The 20,426-nt window shown below is 49.0% G+C and overlaps 1 protein-coding gene across 3 annotated transcripts in view; it reads left to right on the top strand.

Annotated features, from left to right (window-relative positions):
• wrn (WRN RecQ like helicase) overlaps window positions 1-20,426 on the top strand; it is a 23,905-nt gene extending 3,479 nt beyond the window's left edge. Inside the window, exons 6-37 of one of the 3 annotated variants that reach the window (XR_010817621.1) lie at window positions 185-334; window positions 811-853; window positions 2,130-2,241; window positions 2,487-2,868; window positions 3,328-3,408; window positions 3,661-3,787; window positions 3,962-4,037; window positions 4,477-4,544; window positions 6,682-6,790; window positions 7,022-7,090; window positions 7,419-7,501; window positions 7,712-7,818; window positions 8,156-8,343; window positions 8,443-8,617; window positions 8,812-8,993; window positions 9,303-9,404; window positions 9,720-9,812; window positions 10,050-10,191; window positions 10,446-10,616; window positions 11,321-11,415; window positions 11,504-11,567; window positions 11,709-11,782; window positions 11,921-12,014; window positions 12,314-12,426; window positions 12,694-12,808; window positions 12,894-13,022; window positions 13,273-13,435; window positions 14,111-14,274; window positions 14,972-15,091; window positions 15,375-15,518; window positions 15,618-15,780; window positions 19,426-19,509. Coding sequence is in view for 2 of the 3 variants with exons in the window: in XM_066711499.1 (XP_066567596.1) it covers window positions 185-334; window positions 811-853; window positions 2,130-2,241; window positions 2,487-2,868; window positions 3,328-3,408; window positions 3,661-3,787; window positions 3,962-4,037; window positions 4,477-4,544; window positions 6,682-6,790; window positions 7,022-7,090; window positions 7,419-7,501; window positions 7,712-7,818; window positions 8,156-8,343; window positions 8,443-8,617; window positions 8,812-8,993; window positions 9,303-9,404; window positions 9,720-9,812; window positions 10,050-10,191; window positions 10,446-10,616; window positions 11,321-11,415; window positions 11,504-11,567; window positions 11,709-11,782; window positions 11,921-12,014; window positions 12,314-12,426; window positions 12,694-12,808; window positions 12,894-13,022; window positions 13,273-13,435; window positions 14,111-14,274; window positions 14,972-15,091; window positions 15,375-15,518; window positions 19,426-19,542 (3,852 nt within the window). In the remaining variant the exon portion in view is untranslated. Of the gene's footprint in view, window positions 1-184; window positions 335-810; window positions 854-2,129; window positions 2,242-2,486; window positions 2,869-3,327; window positions 3,409-3,660; window positions 3,788-3,961; window positions 4,038-4,476; window positions 4,545-6,681; window positions 6,791-7,021; window positions 7,091-7,418; window positions 7,502-7,711; window positions 7,819-8,155; window positions 8,344-8,442; window positions 8,618-8,811; window positions 8,994-9,302; window positions 9,405-9,719; window positions 9,813-10,049; window positions 10,192-10,445; window positions 10,617-11,320; window positions 11,416-11,503; window positions 11,568-11,708; window positions 11,783-11,920; window positions 12,015-12,313; window positions 12,427-12,693; window positions 12,809-12,893; window positions 13,023-13,272; window positions 13,436-14,110; window positions 14,275-14,971; window positions 15,092-15,374; window positions 15,519-15,617; window positions 15,781-19,425 lie in introns of all 3 variants that reach the window. The other 2 variants (XM_066711500.1, XM_066711499.1) reach the window with 2 other exon arrangements.

The raw sequence follows: 20,426 nt of genomic DNA, 5'->3' as shown, positions 1-20,426 counted from the left end.
GGGTACTTAATTTTGGTGGCGTTACTTTATTAATATATATAAAAGAGACCATGGTAAATGAAATGCTTGTTACAGTTTCCACAGGATTCAGGTGAATTAGGGTTGCCATTTACTCAAGGCTCTGCAGTGGGGGGTGGGCACAGGGCCGAGAGGTGTATTGACCTTGCCAGGTCACCGTTTGCAGCTCAGATGTGTGGAGAGGTGGAGTCTAGACGGGCTGGTGAAGCATCTGTTCAACAAGCAGCTTCTGAAGGACAGGGCGGTCCGCTGCGGCCACTGGGACGACTTCATCCTGACCGAGGACCAGAAGAGATACGCAGCGACGGATGCCTATGTGAGTCAGTATCGCCAACCGGGGAGCATTGGAATGAGACACAAACCGCTCTGACTTTATCCATAATGATAGTAAGAGCATTTTAAAAAGCTATGTGCATCCAGACCTGGCCGTGCACTGAAGCTTTATTCAAGGGAATGTGATGCCAGTTCAGCTGTTATGGTCACAGCGGTGGAATCTTATGTGGTTGAGTCACGTGCCTGGGCATTATTCCCCCTCTCAGAAGTGACCTTCAGAAAGCGAAGGATCACGAGAACACCTGAATCACTCTGAGGCGATTGATGTGAAGGTTGTCATGTTTTGAAATGCCTTAGAAAAGGGGACCTTGAATATATAGGAATATAACGATATAAGAGCTTAAATAGCACTGCGTATGGAAAGGCTATAACAGAAAAGAAATTAAAGATATACTTATGTCATTCAAAAATTATGATTTGTGTTTTTATTGCTTTTTTTTTTTTTTTTTTTTTAAACAGGCTGGATTTGTGATCTATAAGAAACTGGAGACTATGGACCCAGGTCAGTGGGGATGTGGGGGCAGGTTGACCTCTCATACTTACATAGAGTGAGGGTGGATTTTGAGACACGGGCAGATCGGCCTACGAACCACAGTCGCTAAACGCTAATTCAAACGGACCGAAAATGAAAGCGGCTTCGTTGGGAGGTGTGTAATCGGTTTTGACAGCTGTGGTTGGCGTGTGATCTGGTTAATTAACTGAACTGCTGAATGGCACCACGAAAGACAGCGGCCCAAGATTGAAAGATTCATAACGAGTGTTTGATTGATGAGTATTTGAGGTAAGGTGCGGCCCTGGGGCATTAGCTCTTTCTTGCCATCCATGCTGGTGTCCAGTCCGTCCTACAGGGCACGACAAAACTGCTCACATAGACTGATTAGTGATAAAACCCAAAGCAAAGTCACTTTATTGGCAGATACGTGTGCGGTCTGCAACATTTCTGAGTGTTCCAGAATGCCTAGCGGTGCAGGGAATGGAGTCCATGCTCATGAACGAATCGATCAAATTTCACAGCCTGTAAAATGATTGCTAATCCCTCTGGGGGTTTTCACTTCCAGAGATGAATGCAGACTTATTTGTTTTTGTTTAAACGGTACAGTTTTACACTTCGGCTTTTCGGCCTCAGTCCCCTAGTACTCCTCTGACCTCAGGCCCGCGCACTGCTTGTGACCGCCGGTCCCCTGGCCATGACGCGCTCACTTCTCCGGTCCCTCGCGGATACACGTTCGGGCCCCCAGTGACCGCACGTCTCGCAGTGCGCAGATCGATGTCGAACTGTAGACAGGCCTGCGGTTCTGCACAGACACGGAGTTCAGGAGCGGCTGCATCATGGCACAGGGTCATCACCGTTGAACGGCAATGAGTTCACGTCCAAGTTCTGTCGTTCTGCCCAGCACAACAGCCATCATTAACATACAAACAATCATCCCTTTACGCTTCAGACACTTTGCTCTTTATAAAGCTATGTGCGAGTCCCATTTTCCTGTGTTTTAAACTCGCACACATGAACAGCGAGCCCCTCACTGAAACAGCCCGAACAGAAGGATTTTGCACCACAGCACAGCAGGTAACGTTATACATTTCCCCTGAACTAATTAGCTTTCATTTTCACATGCGGTTTTATGATTTCGATTTGTACATTTAATTTTTCTTTCCAAAAGGGGTTTGGCGGCTGTTAGTGAGCAGTTCAGAGTATGTAGCTCTGTACATAGATTGTTCCTGAATAACACTATAGTCAGCCAGCGAAGTAATACGTTGCGTTTCGTCCTGTACTGTAGCAGGAGGGGAGACGTCAGGTCTGGATGTGAAGGAAAGGCTTCTTCAGATCTCCAGTGAGATGCAGGATCTCGCCCAGCAGATTCCCCATCAAACCAGTGGCGCTGCAAACAGGTGAGACACTATCATACATGGGATGTATACTGATACAAAATCAGCCTCTTCTCTGCTGGTTGGTAAAAAGTATTATTGACAAATTATTGATCAAATTCGTGATCAGTCAGTTGTGCTTTCATTTGCAGTCATGTCTTTGTCACCTCACCTAGTGTAAAGATGAGTCTTTCGTCCATTAGTTGTCCCTCCGAGGGCCGGGACGGGTGTGTCTGAATCCTGTGTCTGTCTGTCGGTTGCCGATGCAGCGCTGCGGCCCTCGTGGATGGTTTGGCGCAGGGCCTGGGGGCTCTGAGGAGCCTGCTGCTGGGGGGACGCTCTCAGATTGTGAAAGATGAGGAGACCAGTCCTCAACGGACCAGAGAGGACAGCCGCCCCCCAGCGGAGAACGAACAGCCTGGCGGTGCGGCGGGGGGGGCTCCTGGCAGACCCTCGAGCCAGGATCCTGATCGCTTGGACGTGGACCTCTTCAACGACTCCGCAGCCGCCCCAGACAAGGAGCCTCAAGACGTCCCCCCCGCCCCCCGAGAGTGCATCATGTCCTTGGACATTTCTGAGTACGAGCTGCAGGTGATCGAGAGGCAGGCCATGCGGGAGGCTTTTGAAGAGGAGTCGATTCTGGCGCACCAGGTGAGGCACGGCTTGGGGCTCTGAGGAGAGGAAACTGGCTGACATTTCATGGCATGAACTGATATAGATTCAAAAAAGTGATTCGGTCATTAGGAAGCCCCAGTAATTAATGATGAGTCCTAAGAAAACGGAAACCCTTGTGTAGAGCTCAGTCTTCTCCTGTACTGAATTGTACTGATAGTTATGTCTCCGTGCTAATAAAATCCCACCCATTCCCCTCAACATGGTGTATGTGCTGTGTGTGACTGTGTGAGACCCCTGCATAGCACTCTGAGAGCAGCAGAACCGTTGTGAACCCACAATCGCAATGATGTGTGTATGTTTATGTGTAGGAGTTCTCTGTTTGTTTATTTTTAAGACTCTGGCTCTTGGTTTTCACCGTCTCTGTGATCGGGGATCTTCCTGTGAGCATGGCAGCGTGTCTCGGCCTGGCTCTAACGTGTGCCGCTTGTTTTGCAGGCGACGGTGGGGACGGACGAAGGATCCGATCTCTCCTACGTGGTCGAGAGTGACGAAGAACTGGAGAATGAAATGCTTCAGGTCATTTTTAAAGATGTATATTCTCTCGGGACGTTTCTGCCTGTGGTTAACTGCTGAATTACCAGTTTATGCTGCGGACAGGAAACGTCAGTCCGGCTGTGAATTCAGACTGATACGTCTGCGCTCGGTCCTGCAGGGCGGGGCAGTTGTAGAGATGTCCTTGATCGTGGGGTCTGTATGCTGGCCCTCTCCTCTCCCCCTGGATGTCGCCCAGCCGCCTCCCTGTCCCTGACGGGTCTTTTCTCTTCCCAGTGTGTGGACGAGCTGGACAGGTTGAACAGCAGCAGTGAAGATCTCCAGAGCGGGGGGCGGGCGGACGAGGACGAAGACGAAGTCATCGAGGAGGAGGAGGAGGAGGAGGATGAGGAGGAAGTGTTTGGTACGGGCGATGCTTTTTAAACTCAGTTCAGCTGCGCAAGCTGTTTCCTGGCATCATCTGGCACTGGGTTGTTGCCATGGGCTGGGAAACCTTAATTGTCTGGTTGTTATTGTTTGTTCTGGTGCACACAGTCGACTGCGGCCATGATCTTCCTTTTCTTCCCCCTCTCTCCAGATCCTTCTCTCCCGGGACCGAACTCGAAGCAGATGAAATGCCTGAAGATGTTTTTTGGACATTCTGGTTTCAAACCGTGAGTTAATATCCCTTCATCCTCCTCACCACGGCTAACGAACATGGTTATTTCCTTTCAACAGTCCAGCGTTTTGCAAAAAGAAACCACGAGATTTCCTCCAATGTCCGTGATGAATTGCAGAACGTCTTCGGAGCTATAGCTGGTTTGTATTAAAGCTAAGAGAAGTGTCTACAGAATACACGTTTTACTTTTCCTATCGGAACCCGGGGAGACTTGCTTCCCTTAACGGATCAGTCCGGTCCCCCACTTCCTCTCCTTCGATCTCTCGCGGACCCTTTCTTCCGTCCCCGGGTCGTGTAGATGGAGGCGAGTGGCTGCAGCTGCACACACAGGATGCTCCAACCGTGCAGGAGACTATCGGGGGGAGAAAAGGGTATAGCCAGGGGTTTGCGTCCCCGGGTGCTGGAGTGAAAGGCAATCTGTTTGTTTGTTTCAGCGTACAATGGAAAGTGATTCACTCCGTTCTGCAAGAGAGGAGAGATAACCTCGTCGTCATGGCAACGGGTAAGCAGTATTCCTGGGGTGATAATGAGGGACGAGATCTCAATTATGTGGGGGGGAGCGTGGAGGAGGAAGGAAAACGTGTAAATAAAAATAGCAACGAGCCAAAATGAGCGAATTAATCTGCCCCACTGGTCTAGATTAAGAACATAAGAAAGTGTCCAATGGAGAGGAGCCCATTCACCCCATCCTGCTCGTTTGGTGTCCATTAATAACTAAGTGATCAAGGATCCTATCCAGTATGTTTTTGAATGTTCCCAAATTGTCTCTTCAGCCACATCGCTGGGGAGTTTGTTCAGATTGAGACGCCTCTCTGTGTGAAGAAGTGTCTCCTGTTTTCTGTCTTGAATGCCTTGAAGCCCAATTTCCATTTGTGTCCCCGGGTGCGTGTGTCCCTGCTGATCTGGAAAAGCTCCTCTGGTTTGATGTGGTCGATGCCTTTCATGATTTTGAAGACTTGGATCAAGTCCCCACGTAGTCTCCTCTGTTCCAGGGTGAGAAGGTTCAGGTCCTCAGTCTCTCAGTAGGACTTTCCCTTCAGACCTGGAATAAGTCTGGTTGCTCTCCTCTGAACTGCCTCTAGAGCAGCAATATCTTTCTTGAAGTGTGGAGCCCAGAACTGTCCACAGTATCCAGATGAGCTCTAACTAGTGCATTGTACAGTCTGAACATCACTGCCCTTGTTCTCAATTCTACACTTTTGACAATATACCCTAACATTGTGTTTGCCTTTTTTATTGCTTACCCACACTGTTTGGATGGAGAAAGTGAGGAGTCCACATAGACTCCTAGGTCTTTCTCATGCGTTACTTCATCCAGTTCTATTCCTCCCATAGTGTAATTATAGTGGACATTTTTGTAACCTGCATGTAATACCTTGCACTTGTCCACATTGAATTTCATCTGCAAGGTGTCGGCCCACAACTGAATATTATCTAAGTCCCTTTGAATAGCCTGTGCTGCCGAGATTGTATCTGCTGAGCCACCTATTTTAGTATCATCTGCAAATTTGACAAGTTTGCTAACTATCCCAGAGTCCAGATCATTAATATAGATTAGAAAAAGCACAGGCCCTAGTACTGATCCCTGTGGAACTCCACTAACAACCTCACTCCAGTTAGAAGCGACTCCTCTAATCGACACCCTCTGTTTCCTTTACATCAGCCAGTTCATTATCCATCTGCTTACATTACCCTGAATGCCTACAGCTTCCAATTTGAGGATCAGTCTTTGGTGTGGAACCTTATCAAAAGCTTTTTGAAAATCTTAAGTATATCATATCATATGCTTTCACATGATCCACAGTTGCAGTTGCGTGTTAAAAAAAATGCTAATAAATTAGTAAGACATGATCTGCCTCAATCTGAACTCGTGTCCTGTGTCGTCACGAGGTTCAGCTCACGGCTCAGATGTGCGGCTCTGCGTCTCTCTCACGCTTCCTGTTCGTGGCCCCGCACCGTTCGCTCCGGCAGGGCCACAGATCGATGCCGGATGAAACGTTCAGTGCAAATCCAGCTAAGCCCCTCCGCATCTAATCTAAATGCGTTCTGGCCGGCCAAGAGAGATGGATAAATTCTACATAGGCTTTAACAGCTACGAAAGTAGAAAATAGTGTCGCAGTTAAATGACCTAAAGGCAGGTTTTAAGTCCCTCTCGCGGCTTAACTGCTACTGACTCGATTTATACTTGATTCAATTTGAAATGCATGGATTTTTTTTTTTCACAACCTCACTGCGACATGATTATTACTTGTAATCGGGGACGTTTGAGGCGTTGGGCATTTTCCCCTTTCAATGGGGCTCTGTGTTTCACAGGAGCTTTACAAACCTGTGAGCTGCTGGCTTTGGGTATTGTGCTAAAGCGATTAGTCAAATATGCGCGTGTTATCCTTGTTAACTTTACAAAACAAATTAACCACACAGAGACGGGCGTTCTCGCCGGTTCCTAACTCACAGGTCCGGCTCTTGGTTCTGCCCACTTCCCTCCCTCTGGAAACGCACTGGTGGAAGAAAACAAAGACCTCCATTTGACCCTCTCGTGTCCCAGATGGGGATCTGTGGGGAAACACGGCCGGTCGTGGCTCATGTGGCGCAGGGTAACCTGTCTCACCTGACCTGACCTGTTTCCTCTGTCCACACAGGTTACGGGAAGAGCCTCTGCTTCCAGTTCCCGCCCGTGTACTGTGGGGGGGTGGGCGTGGTCATCTCGCCTCTTATCGCCCTCATGGAGGACCAGGTGCTGCAGCTCCAGTGAGTGTCCTGTTCCTCTCATGTCGGCCCCCCTGAGGGGTCGGTCTGGTCCTTCTGATCGCGGTTTCACAGCCTGTCGGATGTTCTTCCTCTGCCCGCTCACCCCAGGGCCCCGACTGGACTCCGCAGTTTCAGTTTTTCAGTTTCCTGAAGCAGAGCATTAAAGTCTCGAAGGTGGAGAAGCCTGGTGGTACCACACAGCTCACTGTGCCCCCTTTCTCTTTATTGCAGGATGTCCAATATCCCGGCCTGTTTCTTGGGATCGGCTCAGTCCGAAAATGTTTTTATGGACTTGAAAAAGTAAGTCTCTGATAACATCGTTACATTTATTTAAACCTAGACAGCCGACTTCATTAGGCACGGCCAGTTTGCTTTTACTTAGATAGAAATTTGTATTCGTAATACAAAATAAACACATAATATGTATATGAAAGTTGTTCTTTATAGCCAGATCTGTAGGAATGCTCTCTTAAGAGACATTTTCTTTCAAAGAGTATGATGCTACAAATCTACTTTTCAAGCATGTTAAAGGGTAGCACAACGTCTGATGCCGATGTTGACATTTTCTCTGCTGCTGATGAAGTGTGCAGCTGAGCTGGTAGGGAGTTAATGTCTTTCTCGTCTGAAGGGGGCTCTTCCGGGTGGTCTACATGACTCCAGAGTTCTGCTCGGGCAACGCAGCGCTGCTCAAACAGCTCGACAGCGATGTGGGTGAGTGAACGGCTTACTTATGTCTGATTAAACGCTGTGACTCCTAGGGGTGACCCAGCCGAGCCAGGGATTTAATCCTCTGCCTGGAATAGCCAATAAGAGCGGCTGATCTAGACTGGGAGGGCTGGCGTCATGTGGCCGCTGACAGCCGCTCAAAATTCAGGCCGGACTAGTCATTACTCATGACGCTGTGTTTGTGTTCGTCTCCAGGGATCACGCTGGTGGCGGTCGACGAGGCCCATTGCATCTCTGAGTGGGGCCATGACTTCAGGGGTGCCTACAGAAACCTGGGGTTCTTCAAGAAAGTACTGCCTCATGTATGTACTAGTATCTGACCTTGTAAACTGAGGTGGCCGATCTAGTCAAAATAAAAATAAGAAGTTCTCCTTTAGGCCAATCCAGGTTTAAGAGCATCGTGACAATCATTTTCACAGAGGGGACAGAAAACAAATCGACACAAAGCTGCTTTCTCGATAGTAACCATAGCTCCTACTCCAGATCATTTTGAGGAGAATAATTTGAACTAAATGTTATGTCTATTAAAAGTGTCTCCTTATTGTGTGAAGGTGCCAAACTTTGGTAGGACTGAATTTAAAAGAAACCCAGGCATCATGGCTTTGAGCGTCTCTAGCCCAGCCTCTGTCTCTCGCCCAGGTTCCCATTGTGGCGCTGACGGCCACGGCCAGCCCGTCCATCCGGGAGGACATTGTGCGCAGTCTGCACCTGGACGACCCCCAGGTCACCTGCACCAGCTTCGACCGGCCCAACCTGTGCCTGAACGTCGGCCACAAGACCGGGAACATCTTCAGGGACCTGCAGCCATTCCTCATCAAGAAGAAAGCGTGAGTGTTCATAAAGCATTCAGAAAGTGCGTGTATTAAAGGAAGCTGTGACTCAGAGTGTGTGTTGTCTGCTTTTAATTCCCCGCCCTCTCCCTGCAGATCTCGTTATGAGTTTGAAGGCCCCTCCATCATCTACTGCCAGTCCAGGAAGGCCACGGAGAAGGTGTCGGCCGAGCTGTCTAAGCTGGGCATCTCGACTGGCGTTTACCACGCTGGCATGGGCATCAAGAGTCGCAGGGAGACGCACCACAAGTTCATGAGGGACGAGATCCAGGTGGGTTGGCACCTTCCGCACACCGCGCTGCCTGGACCAACTGTCCTCTGTAGCTCAGAAGGGTTTCATCTGTTCTTCCTAGTCTGAATGATTCAAACTGTTTTTAATTTAAAGTAATATAATCCCCCACCACCGCACACACCAGCCCCACTGTTCCCCGTGTCTCACTTCCCGCGTCTCCTAACTGTCTCCAGTGTGTGGTCGCCACGGTGGCTTTCGGGATGGGCATAAACAAGGCCGACATCCGCAAGGTCATCCACTACGGCGCGCCGAAGGAGATGGAGTCCTACTACCAGGAGATCGGCCGCGCCGGGAGGGATGGGCTGCCCAGCGCCTGCCACGTGGTGTGGAGCTCCTCGGACATGGCTCTAAACAGGTGACGATTCCCACTTTGACATCGCTGCCAATCGCTGTCTGCAGTCCGGTTGCATTACGGACACACACGTATGATATATTTGATATTTTATACATGTATGACAGTGTGGATGAATGAGAACGTTTCGCAGCTTCGTCTTGATGAACCTAGAAGTGTTTTTCTGTGGGTTCAGGGTGAGCACTGAGCATGGTTATCTTTGCCTTTCTGGCTCTCAATGGATCTTTCATCTAAAGGTGTAAATTAATCGGCAGTGTTCTTTGTGTCTACGGAACTCCATTTAATAAGACTTCATTATCTTTCCACCCACAGGTATCTCTTGAACACCGTTATTAGCGACAAGCATCGCGGATATAAGCTCAAAATGATGGCCAAGATGGAGCAGTATCTGAACTCGCCCAAGTGCAGGAGGAAGTGAGTTTGTGTGTGGTGTGGAGCGGTAAATGTAACGGCAGTGTGTTGTTTCTGTAGAACGATGACTACTGTGGCTCCAATATCCCACTCCCTTTGTGGGAACCGACATTTACACTAATTAGTGTTAAAGCCGTCGGTGGGTTTACGACACGCGTTTCGCATCTGCAGCGGCACAATACGGTGTGAAATCAGAGAGCAAAGTCCCTGACTTGGGCTTATTATTGTGTGAAGTCTGTTCACAATGATCCTGAAGTTTTTTGTGTGGTCTGATGTGCTCTGTGTCTCATCTGTCCTGGCCGTGTCTCTCCTCTGCAGACTCATCCTGTCCCACTTCGAGGACAAGCAGATGCGAAAAGCCACCTCTGGCATCATGGGGACAGACAGGTGTTGTGACAACTGCAGGACCAGGTGGGCGTCTGTGTGAGACGATGGCAACCTTGTGACAAACAAAAGGCGTTTCAATGTCTCTCTGAGCGCAAATAGTCTCTTTAAAACCCTTTCAGCATAGATGGCTGTGTGTGTTTTTAGATATATTTATGGGTGCTTTTGTGTCAAGAGAGCTTTGTAATGAGAGAGAGTCTTTTTCTATACTACCTTTCTCTCTCTCTCTCACTGGTGTGCCTCCGTTGTCTCTGTGTCCCACAGGTCGGCGCACAACTCCACGGTGGAGGACAACGATCCCGGCCTGCATGACTTCGGGAAGGAAGCTGCGCAGCTCATGGGGGGCATCGACGCACTGGGGGGCAAGTTCGGGGTGTCCGTCCCCATCCTGTTTCTGCGTGGCTCTGTGAGTACGGCCCGCGTCACCGCCCTGCTGGGAACAGGCGCTCACTTGCCAACACTTTTACCAACTCTTTAGCAGAATAGCACGAGTCTTATTGTTCTCCATCTCCGGCCTTGGTTTGTTTGTTTGTTAATCTTAAATATCTCCCAAATGTGAAGTTTTTCAGACCAGAGAAAACAGATACCAGAGTAGTGAGATGTTCCCTGAATCTAATCTCTGCGTGATACTGGAACTTTAACCGGTGTCGTACCTCACAGTCCTCCCAGAGGCTGCCAGCCCGGTTCCGCAATCACCCTCTCTTCGGCGCCGGGAAGAACGTCTCGGAGCCATTCTGGAAAGCGCTGGCCCGTGCTCTCATCTCCGAGGAATACCTGAAGGAGGGCTCCGGGGTCCACAAGTTCGCCACCATCTGCAGTCTGACTCCCAAGGTACGGGCAGGGCGGCTGCGCAGAGGAGTGGAGCCCTGCTTCTCGATCCTAATTACTTAATTGAAATCTTAACAGGCTTCCCACTGTGAGACTAACGAAATGCACCCTATGGGAAATAAAAGGCTTTCTGTTCTAGAGTTGAGCAAAAAGATGTTGGCCCTACTGGAGCCCTGATATAATCCTAAAATTGGTTCTAATGTGAAGTATAGTGTGTTGCCGAAACATCCAGACTGTGTTCCTAATCATTTAATCTCGAATTTTACCTTTTATCCTTCAAAGGAGTGCATTTTGGGTAATTGTTTCAGTGTATGGCTTGAAGAATTGGGTTTAAATGAGGACACAGGCATGAAACAGATACTTCAATAAATATAACTTCCCAGATAGAAAAGCTGTTTTTTTTCTGACCTGTGTCTTCCGTGAATATCACTACGTACACATGCGTGTTCATTAGTGTGTCAGTGTGTGAAATTCTCTGAACAGCTGCAAATATTCCGATGCAAACTAATTCCAAGTGTGTGAAATTGTTTAAATATTAAGGTGTTAAGTGGGTTTTAGGTATTTGGATTAATAATTTAATTCAGAACATGACCGTAATATTTTAGATGGGTTGAAGTCGGAGGTCTTATAAGTTAGTTGTTTATTATAATTACTTATTTATGATGGGTTGATTTATGATTGTTGTTTTTGGTTGTTAAAAATCCCAGGGTAAGCGGTGGCTGAGCAAGTCAAGTCAAACCCATCAATCCCTTCTGCTGCAACCGACCACCGATCTGTGCGCCAGGATCTTCACGGTGCCGAGGTACACACCTACCTGTCCCACTATGTGTGTGTTTTACATGTTCTCGTTGCCTCGGCGCTGATGCCGTCATTGTTGTGTGTGATTTCAGGAGGAGTCCGGCTCCGCCCCTCACGGCCTCTCCCTCGGCCAGCCAATCAGCAGCGGCTCAGCAGGTCAGCATGGAACTCTGGGAACGGAACATCGTGCCTTTGATCGAGTGTCCCGTGAAACAGTGTTTCTCTATTGTCTCATAGCAGTCAAGAGTTTAGTTCTTTAAGAGGCTTTATATGATCCTTTCTCTCTCTCTCTGACAGAAATCTAAGCTTTCCCAGTTTTCACAAGCAGAAACCCATACTTCTCCCAGAACTGTAAGCTCTCCATCGAAAAGGTAATGAGCATAAAAATAGTGATGTCAGTGATGTGGAACTGAAATGCCAATGTGTTTTGTTGTGGAAGTGAAATCAATTGCATGGAGGGGAAAAAACATACAAACTAAAATGTCGATATTTTTTGTTTTCTTGCTCAGGCCTCGGGCCGCCTCGGTGCTGAAGTCCCCCGGGAAGCAGCCTCCTTCGCAGCCCCAGCCCCCGGCCGTCTCCCCCAGAGAGCTGGAGCTGCAGGTACGAAGCAGAATGAACCCCTGTAGTTGTGAGAGACGCACAGGATGATTCGCAGGATATTCTGATTTTCTATCTGTAACAACTCGGCAGTTACAGCTTGATTCTCAAAAGGAGAAAGAAGCTGAAATTCTGTTGTAAAAGGTCAGAAAGTACATAGGTGATGCACTGTACACACACCCTAACCAGGCAGTTTAAGAAGCAGGTCAGGATGCCTGGTTCCACATTAACACAGTGCTTGAGGAGAGTCGGCAGGAGAGGGCTCGTCTGTTTTAAATGTTTACTCCGACTCTGATTGACAGGGGGTGCTGTACGGCCAGCTGGTGGCGGGGAGACAGAGACTGGCCAGTGAGAAGGACATTCCTCCAGCTGTCCTCGCCACCAACAAGATCCTGCTGGACATGTCGAAGACACGGTATGTCTCTCACCCCCGAGGCCAGACTGTTGTTCGCATTGGGGCTGGAAGTCCTGCCTTTTGCACTTAAGAGACGAATGGGATCTTCACTTCAATGGCAGAGGGACGTCACTACGTTGTCGTATTAAGAAAGTGTGATCATGTGTTGGGGGAGGAATCGTTTGCTTGCGATGGGTCTGAACAGTCATCGGTGTGTGTTCAGTGTTCAGACATTTAGTGACCAGGTTCTGCCAGCGCCAGTGATGCTCTCCCCTCTCCCGTCCCCAGGCCCACCATGGTGGCCAGTCTGAAGATGGTGGACGGAGTGTCGGAGGCCAAGTCGGCCATGTTGGCTCCTCTCCTAGACACCATCAGCAGCTTCTGCCAGTCAAATGGCCTCAAGGTGAGATGCAGGAGAGCAGGATAGAGACAAGGGGTTGGAAATAAAATAACAGATTGGTCACCCTGTGTGTCTCTCTGCCTCCCAGGTGAACGTGCTCCCCGGCGCACCACCGTGTGCCGAGAAGAGCAGTCCCGAGCTCAGGTCTTTGTATACCGCCCTCCCCGACAGCGTGAAAATCACCTACAGACTCTTCCAGGAGCAGGGCCTGAGCGTGGTAGGTTGGGTGACGTCAGGTTTGGGTTGGCCCACTGTGTGTCTCTATATGTGGGCCAACACAAACGCTGTGCCGCGCCTGTCTATGTGCCGACGCTGTGCCGCGCCTGTCTGTGTGCTGACGCTGTGCCATGCCTGTCTGTGTGCTGATGCTGTGCCATGCCTTTCTGTTTGCCAACGCTGTACCATGCCTGTCTGTGTGCCGAAGCTGTGCAATGCCGGTCTATACCGACGCTGTGCTGTGTTTACAGAGGACGGTGTGTGACAGCAGGAGTCTCCCGCTGGCCGTGGTGGGCTCTCACCTCCTGCAGGCGCTAAAAGCGGGATACCGCCTGGACACCGAACGCGCTGGACTGACCCCTCAGATACAGAAGACCATCGCCAACATCATCGCAGCTCCGCCCATCAGCTCCGGTACGCTTGGGGCACTTGGCTTTGGTCCCTCTTCTTGGGCTGGCTTATAACTGCACTTTAATCGCCCCACACCCCCCTGTGTACATGACTCTCTCTGAATAAATAAATGGTGCCGTGGAAATTGTGTCTGAGCTGCCGGTGAACTCGTTGTTGGTCTTCCTGTATAATTTCTCTAGGCGCTTTCAAGTTGAAGCTGGTTCTGAGAAATCTCACGTGAACTCGCTGAGAGATGGTAATTCAGTGTTCTCTCTGAATAAATCACTGCCATAAAATTTCCTCCTTTTCTCGCTGTTGAAATCCACCAGCGCAGATGTTGCAGCTCATTTAAATTCACAGTTAATGAGTGAGAGTTTAGTTTTGCACGAGTCTGTTTCCTGGATGTGTGTTTCATAGTTGTACTTGTTTTATCCTGGTGTTTTCTTTCGTTCATACATGAGCTGTTTCTGTTTTTGAGGATAGGGTGGAGGTTTTTAGATTTTTTTGCAATTCGTATAGCCATCACAGGATGAATAACCGTAATATTTGTGTCAATAAAGGATTTCTGTGCGACGTGACATCATTTCCACAATGCCATGAACCCTGTGATTTAACCACATTAATGGAATGCATTTTGCTATGATGTATCATCACCGCTGTGTTAACTCTCATCACTCTTGTTCTCGGGTTCATCTTCAGATCTGGGCAACATGAAGAAGATCAGAGAGCTGGTCCCCGAGGAGATCGACTCGCATCTTATCCACCTGACTGTGGCGCTGCTGCAGAAGATGGGGGGCGCTGTCCCGCAGGCTGGGAAGAGTGAGAGGATGCCGGGGCAAAGCCTGGCCTGGATACAGTCCAAGGTCAGGCATCTTGCCACCTCCAACGCGTGTCTGTGCTCTCCAATCCTGCAGGCTCGTATTTACCTACAAAGATGGCGGTTGAAACCTTCTGTTCATCCTGTTATCCCGATATCTAACCCCTGATAAATAGGCTACACAACAATCCCGCAGTCAGAAGGACAGAGAGGGAAGAGAAGGTGTTAAAGCCACGAAGTGTAGGTTCGAAACAAGCAGAACGAGGCCAGTTTAGTGCCAGTATAGTGGGTTTCAATACTGCTGTTAGATGGCTTTACCAGCGGAGGGCAGCACCACTCCACTCCTTAGCCCAGCGCCAGAGACGCACAGATCTTTTCAGACGGACTAATTGTATGCAGTTCTACAGGAAACGTGGGTAATTCAGAATTACTGCGAATTATCTGAGCCGCAATCAGTACCGTTTTGTGTTTTTCCGCAAGGATTTGTTACCTACACCCAAACCAGACTCTTTTTGTCCCTTCCACTCCCCGTGTTGCTTATGCTGCCTCAGTTATATTTCCTCAATCGATGCGAAAACGCACAGAAACTGTAGTGTCAATGTAGTGCTCTGACGTTAGTCTGTTTTGCTGTGGGACGTCTGTAGAACAAGAGGAATCTGGTGCCATATGATTTAACAAACAAACAAACACAAAAACAGATCTAGAATTGCAATGTACAAGTTTAAGCCTGTGATCTGTTTTAGGACCAGACCGTCCAGAGAAGCGCCCCTCCGCCTGCCCCCGCCCAGCCCTGGGAGGAGCTGGAGGACATGGAGGCGATCGAGGACGCGCTGCTCGGAGAGATACCCATGCCCGACGCCGAGGTAATCCTTAACGATGCCAATTTAACGGGATTCCTATTCCGAATGTGAACAGACCGGTACTTCAGTCATATAGCAAATTCCCTACATTTTATTGCGCCTCAATTTAGCGAAGGAAAGATATCTTGAGGATCTTTAATTTCCCACTCCCTTTGCCCTGGCTGGCTTAATTATCCTAATTAATTGCAGAAAACTGAAGTAAATAAAGGCTGGTTTACAGGGAAGCACAAAAACACTTCCAGGGAGAAATCAGAGACCGGTATAAATACTGAAGTGGTTTCTGCAGGTGACTGAGAGCCTCCAGTCCAAAGCCAAGTCATCCCGGTCGGACGGCATCCCGGCCCAGAACCCCGCCCTCCATATGGCTTCCTGGAACCAGAAGCAGCTGGATGACGACACCCAGCAGCTCTTCTGTGATTCGCCAGTGAAGGTACGTGCTGTTCAAGAGCGATGTTGTGCTGCGTTAACTCCAGCGATGCTCCTACGGCTGTGTGTGATGTTGTCCGCGTGTTGTTGTTATCTCACGCAGCTTGACCCTCGGAGGGGGCTGATTGGCCGATCGAGCTCCGTTGCTGACCGGGTCCGGCCTGGGGCGCTCTAGCCCCGCCTCGGGTCACATGACTAAGGCGCTGTCTCTCCATGCTGCCAGATTCCAGTGTCACTTGATCCCTGCCGTTCTGTTGTGGCCACAAGTAGGTCATTAGCACGAGTTCGTCATCGCAGATCAGACTTCTGGGTCAGGCGTCATTTTAAAACGTGTTTTAGTAACACAAATATGGACAATAAGGCTGGACAACAGATTGTGTAATGAGTGAGAGCTTTAGATCTGCTGCTGGGGAGATTAGGCGGTCTTTGTCTTGCTTCCTTCTTATTTAATTCATGCCAGTTTTGTTAAAGAGATCTCTTTCTCAGCCACCAATCCACACTGGGATTAAAAAGTTCCTCGTGACATTTGTAGTTTGCAATCCTGGAAGAGTCTCACTCTCTCTCTCTCTCTCTCTCTCGCTCTGCCATTTCTGTCAGAGCCCAGAGCGATGCAGAGAGAGAGTGTGGGGATGAGATGTTCAGCTCCAGGTGTGTGAAACCCTGGCCTGCCGTGTCAATCCCACCCTCCCCCTCCTCGGGAAGCCCCCAGGGGGCGTCGCGCCATGAACGCAGGTCTCAGTCACAGCTGCTGCTGCTGGCCGGTCAGACGGAGCAGCTGCCAGATGTAGGGCAGCCCCTGGCTAAGCCACCCTGCTCATCTCGTTAGGGAGGGCGGCCACAGAGGGATCGATCCTAAGAGGGGATTAGTGGGGCCAAAGGTCAGGGCACATTTAAGTAAATAACAACCCGTCACAAAGAGAAACTGCACTGGCGTCTCCTGTAACGAGTGAACCTGCAGAACCGAGGGGAGCCTGTGTTTAAATCTCTCCCCCGGCCAGGGAACATTTCAGATCCGTTCATTCCCTGTCAACGCGCTAACACAATCTGTGAGGCGTGACTTTCAGAAACATACAATCAGATAGTCGTCCAGTTTATTCAGCTTTTATTCAGCCCTCCCCCGGAGCTTAACTTGAGATTCCACGTCTGTTTATTATGCTGGGAGTCCGATTTGGTTACTTATTGATCTATGATTTGAAACCCCACTGAGGTGCCAGATTTCAACATCGCTTCACTGCTCTGCCCACCTGCGACTGAAAGAGCCCGGAGGTATCTGCGTGACCTCTGACCTCTTAATGTAAAGAGCACTGAGTGCCTGTCTCGGCTCAGCCCGCTGCCGACACATCGATTGCCGGTGGCCTCAGGAGGACACTTGAACCCAGAGTCCTGGCCGCTGCCCTTTGGGTCTTTCCGGTCCGAATCAACAACATACCGTGGTGTAAACTCCGCTTGCGGCGTTTTGACACAATGTGTGATCTGATGACGCAGCAGGGTTTTGATGCTAAACACCAACGAAGAGTTAAAATCTTCCTATCGTTACATAAATTAAATATTTGTTTCTATCTGTGGACAATAATTAGTCTGTGAGTAATCTGTTTTAATCTCCTATGAAATTCCTAGATTTTTAACTGTTGAAATCCTGGAGGAAGGGGCAGAGGGGGTGTTGATCCCACTTTCGGTGGGCTTTTACATTCATTCGTTCGTTCTTTTCCTCGGTGTCAGCAACACCCTGGAGAATTATCTCCTGTTTTTTTTTTTCTGCACAACACAAAAAAGCAATGTTTTAATCTCCTACTTCACACGCTTGAAATAATTCCCCAGTTGGGTACACTTCGCATTATTCTTCTCTCGTCGCTCCGAAGCTCTGCCGTCCGCATGGCCCCGTCCGCAGCCCCCCACGCCCGGCGAATGTTTATCAAGAGGAAGCCGCGTTAAATCACAGGCCACGCTAGGCTGCCTCGACGCAATGCACATGAAGTCACGGGCGTAATTTATAAGGTTGTATTAACATTTTGTTACGCACCACGGAGTCGGTGATGAATAGTCTTATTCCGAAATGAAAAGGCCTGATAGGGGCTCTGTTGCCGAGACGGAGAAATGTCATTTCGGGAGCAGATGCGAGGGGAAGTGTTCAGCCGAGTGACATTCATCTCCAGGAAATGCGGAACGACTGCTAGGCGGCTTGTAAGACGGCGATTACGCTCCGGTCCTAATCATTAGTATCGGCCGATCATTTTATTGTGAATGAGTCTCTGTTTTGACTGGAGATTGAAAGAAAATAAGAGTGCCACACATTACTGAAGGAGGGAAATGAATGTTTATAGATCGACCACAGCAGGGCCTTAATGCGTGGCAGACTCTCAGGACCCCCATGATCCTCAGCGGTCGCTGTTGTGTGTCCAGCCAAGAAAGCCCTGTGTGTTTTACCCAACACTGTGACACTGATATTGCCCAGGCCTGAACCAGGGCTGTCACATTTACGTTTACATTTATTTAGTTTGTAAATAAATGGTTAATTCACTTATTTATTTACTTCCACACCCTGTATTAATTGTTTCCATCTGTAAAATGCTCTGTGGAGGTCGGGTTGTTTTGTTTGGGTTTAAACCTTCTATCGGGAATATGTGCTTTACGTGGAAATGTTAAATTGGTTTGATGAGAAACGGACTTTGGACCCTGAGGGGATGATGAAATACTTTTATGATACAAGCTGTGAAATCACTCTGTCGCCATTAAATTACTACCCGGTATAGATCGCAGTGAACATTTTTAAGAGGCCGGTGACGTGATTTCAAAGGAGATGGGAATGAACTCTTGCTGTGAGACGCTGGCTGTATCGTGTATCGTGCATCTTCGGTGGCTTATTTCAAGGTTTTTCTTTTTCCCCTCCTCCAAAGCTCTCGACAAACAAGATTTCCAGAGCGGCAGCACATTCCTAATTTGACAGCGATAATCTCTCGCTGTCTCCCTAAATTAAACTGCCCGTATTTTCTGATGGACTGCAGGTTGTGTTTATGGCTCCTCGGCCCTGCCTATTCTCACTGCCCCGTAGATCAATATGTTTGCATTAGAGCGCCCCGCTAAATAGCTTCGAACGGCCTTTCCTTCGGAGGACTAGGTGAGGTCACATAAGGGTTAGCAGCAGATGGATTGGAAGAGAGGAGAAAACCTAATTCTTCTGAAATGAAATTTGAAGTCGCAGATAAATGGCTTACGTGATATTGTGATGGATTGTAATCCGATGAACCGGGCACCTCCTGGATGCTTTTCTATCTATTTCCCTGGGCCTAAGCTGGGGGGGCTGGCGGGTCTCGGTGGTCTGATCCCACTAGCGATGCCCGGGCTGAGGTGCAGTGTGGCACGTTCTGGTCTGCATGGTGATTTCCGGCTCTCTGGGGCCTTGCAGCGCACCAGCTAACCTGCCCCGGAGAGCTCGTCACTAACAGCCTGCTCCTGTCTCAGTCCTTCAACCCCCTCAGAAGTAAAAAGCTGTTCCTGAAACCATGAAAAGATTTAACCTTTGGCACCGTTGGAAATCGTGGCGCCAAGTATTCACTCACTGGCTTAATTTATGATGGGTTTGCCTTGAGTAATTCCCGTTAAGATTTTATCGTGGTCAAATGGTTGCAAAGGTCGGTCTGAATGTGTACGGTGAGTTATGGCTCTCTTTGTAAGGGACGAAACATGATGTAGTCAAGGAGTAGAGAAAGTGGAGTCTTTCACTATGCACAGTCTTCGTCTTGATATCCGTTACATCTTCTTTCGTGATCCTCAGACGTTTCGAAACCGAACACCGGCAGAAACGCACGCCGAAAAACAAACCCCGTTTCCATCCGTTCTTTTTGTGTGTGGAGAGTTAGGGCTCTTCATTCATGGAAGGGTTTCATGGGTAATGATGTGCTTTGTGTCCCCAGGCTGTGAGCCAGCCGGTGAAGAGAAAGGTACCCGAATGGTTTGAGGTGCCAAAAGAATGCAAGTTACCTCCCGCCGCCTCCAAGAAAGACAAGAGAAAGAAAGGCCTGTTCTCCTAGCCCGGGCCCTGGGAGCCTCAGCCGGAACCGGACCTCTCCTCTCCTGGACACACCGGCCTGAAGATCTGCCTCCATTTTTTTGATTACCCTTGCCCCCGTAGTCTAGAAACGCTTGGGGACTATTGGATGTGACTTTTGCAAATGGGGCACCGATGCCAGCCCCCGACTCCTCTCCCACATAAATCCGACACCGCCTCATTATGAATGTCCGCTCCTCTGCTCCTCACGCCAGCAGAAGCTCCTAGTGATCGAGGAGAGCACACCTCGCCTGTGTGCGTCATGCCTCAGGGCGTGTGGAGGATAAAGGGCGATCGGTTAAGAGCAAGAGTGTTGAAAATCTTAATGCTCACTGCTGTGACGAGTCCCAGGCCCTCAGAGACAAAATGGAGAATCCAGGAAAGGCCGTGGTGAGGCCTTACAGGACCGTGGGGACTGGGGACGGCCGTGGCTTCAGTCTTGGAAACTGCAGTAACCATAAGGAGGGATTTATACGGGCATTGTGGGCTAGCCCCCCCATCACTCGAGCGCCCAGCAGACCGGCGCAGAGGTTTGCGCTGAACTCCGATTGATTAAGAACGTCACAGTGGGGTCCTTCTTAAGGGTGCTGAGCAGCCGTCCTTCACAGCCAGGAAAAGACGTGTGGCTGACCAGGCCGTCGAGTGAAACGTTAGTCAGGTTTCGTACACCAATTAATGTTATGTGTTTTGTGCATACTTTACAAAAAGTATATTCCTAAAATACATAAGCTGCTGTAAAAATACATTCCCACAATACTTTAAATGTCAATACAATTAAGCTCTGCACGGAAACTAAAAAAATATACAAAATATTGAAATCTTGAAATCAAAAGTGTATTTCTATGAATAAATGGTTAATTTCGTATA

Source organism: Amia ocellicauda, chromosome 8, assembly GCF_036373705.1.
Source record: "Amia ocellicauda isolate fAmiCal2 chromosome 8, fAmiCal2.hap1, whole genome shotgun sequence".
Taxonomy (NCBI): Eukaryota; Metazoa; Chordata; class Actinopteri; order Amiiformes; family Amiidae; genus Amia; species Amia ocellicauda.
This window is presented reverse-complemented; position numbering and strand designations above follow the sequence as displayed.